At 45.4% G+C, this 5,000-nt stretch overlaps 1 protein-coding gene and 1 long non-coding RNA gene across 2 annotated transcripts in view; one reads left to right on the forward strand and one right to left on the reverse strand.

The window, feature by feature from the left end:
* The window catches only part of LOC134191856 (alpha-aminoadipic semialdehyde dehydrogenase-like), an 11,339-nt gene extending 7,146 nt beyond the window's left edge, over window positions 1-4,193 (forward strand). The window contains exons 13-15 of the mRNA XM_062660483.1: window positions 3,736-3,809; window positions 3,871-3,946; window positions 4,002-4,193. Of these exons, the coding sequence (XP_062516467.1) occupies window positions 3,736-3,809; window positions 3,871-3,946; window positions 4,002-4,056 (205 nt within the window). The 3' untranslated portion in view covers window positions 4,057-4,193. The remainder of the gene's footprint in view (window positions 1-3,735; window positions 3,810-3,870; window positions 3,947-4,001) is intronic.
* Window positions 4,194-4,792: 599 nt separating this feature from the next.
* Window positions 4,793-5,000, reverse strand: part of LOC134192565 (uncharacterized) — a 619-nt gene continuing 411 nt past the window's right edge. The window contains exon 3 of the long non-coding RNA XR_009971941.1: window positions 4,793-5,000. This exon is cut by the window's right edge and continues 42 nt beyond it. This is a non-coding gene — a long non-coding RNA (uncharacterized LOC134192565).

Consider the following 5,000-nt stretch of genomic DNA (forward strand, 5'->3'; position numbering starts at 1 on the left):
CACTTGGAAGATGGCTCCCTTGTTCAGTCAGTCACTGTTCTCTCTAAGGACTGCTCATCTGCAAGAGATAGTGGTGATATCCTATCCGTACATGACACTTTGGATTCAGTTCAGTGCAGTGCTGTCAGGGAATCACCTTGTGACTCTGTGAGCTCTGATCTGATGACTACACATCCTAGTATAGCTTCTCGGCTAGAAAGGATGGAAACTCCTTCATCTCAACTCAGTCCAGACTGCTGCCAAACGGAGGATGGTCTTTCGCTTGATTGTGATGCTGCTGTGGACCCTGTACTTCGTCGAGAGTTTCTTGAGGAGTTGCAGAAAGTCAGGCAAATTCCTATCTGTGAGAGACAATGCCTTCCAAGGATCTTTGTGAACAGTGGAACCCTGAAGCTTATTGGTGATCTTAACACGATCATCAGTTCGTTGAAGGATGAACCTGATATGAGTGAAATCAGTTACCTGGTATACTCTGCTGCTTCGCTAGTGTCCAAAAGGTGGGGCTTAAAGACGACGAAGTCAACCAATTCTCAAACACCGACATGGAGACAAAGGCTGGATATGGAGATTCTCACACTTCGACGTGCGATCTCACTGTTGCTGGAGGTTAGAAAGGGTTCATCGGGCATTCGTATGTTACATGAACTCCGACGTCTTTGGCATCGATTGGGCATTTCCTGTTCGGAGAGTTGTGAGGTCTCCATCAATCGATTGAAAATGGAACTTAAGTCCAAGGTCGAGCGGACCAGGAGGCTGGAGAAGAATCGTAAGAGACTTCACCAGAATGGTTTGTTTCAACGAGATGTTGGACGGTTTTACAGAGAGCTGGATAAGCAGACTATCCAGGTCACTTCCCCGCCATCCGAGTCTGAGATTGAACAGTATTGGGGTGGTATCCTAGAAACTGAGGTACATCACAATGAGTCTGCCTTCTGGCTGAGACGTCAAACCGATGGCGAGACGCACTGGAAAGATGAGCAGCAGTGGTTACCTATCTCAGACAATGAGGTCACATCGTGTCTCAAAAGGATGGGGAACTGGAAGTCTCCTGGTCCAGACAAGGTTTATGGTTTCTGAGTCAAGCGTATCACGTGTCTTCACACTGATCTGACTCGTAACTACAACCTGCTGGTTCAGAATCCAGACTCTGTACCCGACTGGTTGTCTCAAGGAATAACCACTCTGATTCCTAAGAATGACAAGACTGACCAGGCCAAAAATTACCGGCCTATCACGTGTCTGTCTGTCTTCTATAAGACCCTCACCTCAGTCATCAGGCAGAGGATTGCAGGGCATTTGGATCAGAGAAACCTCATGGCTCCGGAGCAGAAGGGTTGTCGACAGAAATCTTTTGGTGCAAAGGATCAGCTGTTGATCAACAAGCTGCTTACCGAAGACTGTAGGACCAGGCACAAGAGCTTGAGCATGGCTTGGGTGGACTACCAGAAAGCCTATGACAGCGTGCCACACAGTTGGTTGCTCCAATGCCTTCAGCTGCATAAGGTCAGTCCAGTCTTGTGTGGGTTCCTGTCACGTGTGATGAAGAGTTGGAGGACATCGATGGTGCTTTCTTGCGGGAATAGTACGATCAAGACAAGGCTTATGCAGATCAGGAGGGGTATTTTCCAAGGTGACTCACTTTCTCCACTTCTCTTCTGTATGGCTCTCAATCCTCTAAGCAAGGAGCTGAACAGAACCGGTTACGGCTACCGGATGACCACTGGGCATGGTGAGACTGCCAAACGTCAGCTTATCAGTCATCTGCTTTGCATGGATGATCTGAAGCTGTATGGCAGAAACTCTGATCAATTGGACGGATTGTTGCACACGGTTCGTACCTTCTCTGATGACATCCAGATGAAGTTTGGTCTGGACAATGTGCTGTTGCACACTTTATCAACGGCAGGCTATCTGGACACAACTCTGGAGTGACGGTAGGAAAAACGGACACCATCAACTGTCTGGAACCAGGTCAAGTCTACAAGTACTTGGGTGTAGATGAGAGTAACGGTATTCAGCACAGCATGATGCGGGAGAGACTCCGTTGCGAGTACTTGTGCAGAGTGAAGGTGGTTCTCCGGACTGAGTTGTATGGTCGGAACAAGATTCTAGCCATCAATGGGTTTGCACTACCGGTTCTCACTTACGGTTTTGGCGTCATTCATTGGGGGTGCACGGACCTGCAGCAGCTTGATCGACAGACCAGAAAGCTCCTCTCTATGTACGGTGTCCACCATCCTGCTGCAGACGTTGACCGACTGTACGCTCCTTGCAGTGATGGGGGTAGGGGGTTACAACAGATTGAGTCGACATATCAATCTTGTATTGTGAGGCTGAACTGTTACCTTGCTGACAGTTCTGATCCTTTCATGCAGATGATATGGGAGTGTGACTCTGGAAAATCTTCACACTCAATCAAGCGAATGGCTTGTCGGTTTACTGCACAGCTGCGGAGGAGTCTTGCTTTGGACAACAAGTCGCAGAACTTACACAGGAATGCATCCATCTCGGTTGAAGGTGACTTCGAGCAAGCGCCTGAAACAGATGTGAGACATTACCGTACGTGTTGCAGTTCTCTTCATGTGCGGTCCTGGAGCGGGAAGCCTATGCACGGGCAGTATCGTTGTCTCACTGAGCAACCGCCTGTGGACATGAAAGAGACCTACGGATGGCTAAAGGCAGCGAATCTTCCTGCTGCAACTGAGGGACTGGTTGTTGCTGCTCAAGACCAAGCTCTTCGGACTCGGTACTATGAGCGCAAGATTCTACATTGTGATGTCAGTCCTACTTGCCGCATGTGCAGTGTAGGCCTGGAAACAGTCGACCACATTGTGGCAGGCTGTAGTGCTTTGGCACCGACAGACTACACTGATCGACACAATCAGGTGGCATCCATCATTCACTGGGATGTTTGTCGCCATCTTGAGGTTCCAGTGGCGAGCAGATGGTCCCGGCATCATCCTGATAGGCTTGTGGAGACGGATGACATTACTATGATGTGGGATACCACCATCCCCACTGCCAGGAAGTTCAAAGCCAATCGTCCAGACATCTGTCTCAGAAATAGGAAGACAAACACTTGTCTTCTTGCTGATGGTAACATTGGCAAGAAACATGCTGAGAAGTTGGCAAAGTACAGCAACTTGTGAGTGGAGATAAGCTGCATGTGGCATTGTTGAACACTGGTGGTTCCGGAGGTCTTGGGAGCTTTGGGCACAGTGCACGCAGGTATTGTACGGTGGCTGGACATTATTCCAGGTCATCACAACCTGCAGCACTTACAGAAAACAGTGCTTCTGGGATCTACTCGGATCCTTCGTAAAGTCATGTCTTCTTTCTAGACAGCCGTGATGGCCTAAGTACTTCTGAAGCAGGGTTTGCTTCCGGTACTTGTAATAGACTTTACAAACCAGACTGATCTGGTTGAGCACGACATAAAAATACAAAATTAATTTATTAATAATCAGTAAATAATTATTAATAAATAAAATTAATTAATTTAATAATAAATAATAAATAATTAATTATTAATAAGTAAAGTTAATTAATTTAATAATAAATAATAAAAATCAATAATTAATTTATCATTAATAAAGAAAAAAATTAATTTATTAATAATCAGTAAATAATTAATTTATTAATAATCAGTAAATGATTATTAAAATAAATAATAAATAATTATTAAAATAAATAATAAATAATAAATTAATTAATTAATAATTGATTTTTGTGTAGACCGTTTGGCTCAGACTGTGGTATTGTAAATGTGAATATTCCAACTAGTGGAGCTGAGATCGGAGGAGCGTTTGGTAGGGAACGGTATTTGAAATTCAAACTGTTGAGTCTCTAACGTTTGTGCTGTTGTGGAAGGCGGTGAGAAGGAAACAGGCGGTGGCCGTGAGTCTGGCAGCGATGCATGGAAACAGTATATGCGTCGATCCACATGGTAACCACTTGCTGGTTTGATTATGTCTTGTACTGACCGGTTTTCTCTCTTGCAGTACCATTAACTATGGGAAGGATCTTCCTCTGGCTCAGGGCATACAGTTTGAGTGAAGAGGTGTTGATGGCTTGAGTTAGTGTGACTTAGTTTGTATGGGATAGAGCGGGTTACTGGCTTGGACTGCGTTGATTGCCAAACTTATGTGCAGTGAAATCAGAAGAATATAACGTTTGGATGATTTGTGTTTGGATAGATGTTTGGGAGAGGAGTCATGCGTTTGTGTGTATGTGACTACATGACTATGGATATGTCTGTTCTGTCTGTCTGTTTGTTTGTTTGTCTTTCTTGCTGTCTGTCTGTCTGCCTGTCTGTCTGTCTGTTTGTCTGTCTCTGTCTGTCTGTCTGTCTGTTTGTCTGTCTTTCTTGCTGCCTGTCTGTCTGTCTATCTGTCTGTCTGTCTGTCTATGTGCATGTCTGTCTGTCTGTCTGTCTGTTTGTCTGTCTTTCTTGCTGCCTGCCTGTCTGTCTGTCTGTCTGTCTGTTTATGAATGTCAAATGAAAATAAATCAAACCGCTACCGACACTGCAAGTAGGCAAATTCAGATTTATTGCAACATTTTGGCCTCAAGGTTGTCTTCAGACGTTATATGTAAGCGATAACAAACTACACTCAATTTAAACTATGTCTATCGAGTCTGTCCCATCAGTCTCTCCATTAGTCTGTCCATGTCTGTCCATCAGTCTGTCCATTAGTCTGCCCATGTCTGTCCATTAGGCTGTCCATCAGTCTGTCTGTCTGTCGAGCTGTCCCTGTTTGCTACCTTCAGACCCACATAGATCCCACCCCTTATGTTTGCTCATGTCAGACATGCATGTACACACTTGTACACATCTACTCGCTTGCCATTCTATTAGCCCATCAACTACTCAACTAACCAACCACAATGCGCAGCCCAGCAAGAACGTGCAACCGACATCAACAGCCATCCTTGCAGCAATCACTAGCACATCAAGCAGGCATTCTGTCTCAGCATCTTCTCAGCCCTCAACGCACTCC

Source organism: Corticium candelabrum, chromosome 16, assembly GCF_963422355.1.
Source record: "Corticium candelabrum chromosome 16, ooCorCand1.1, whole genome shotgun sequence".
NCBI classification, from domain to species: Eukaryota; Metazoa; Porifera; class Homoscleromorpha; order Homosclerophorida; family Plakinidae; genus Corticium; species Corticium candelabrum.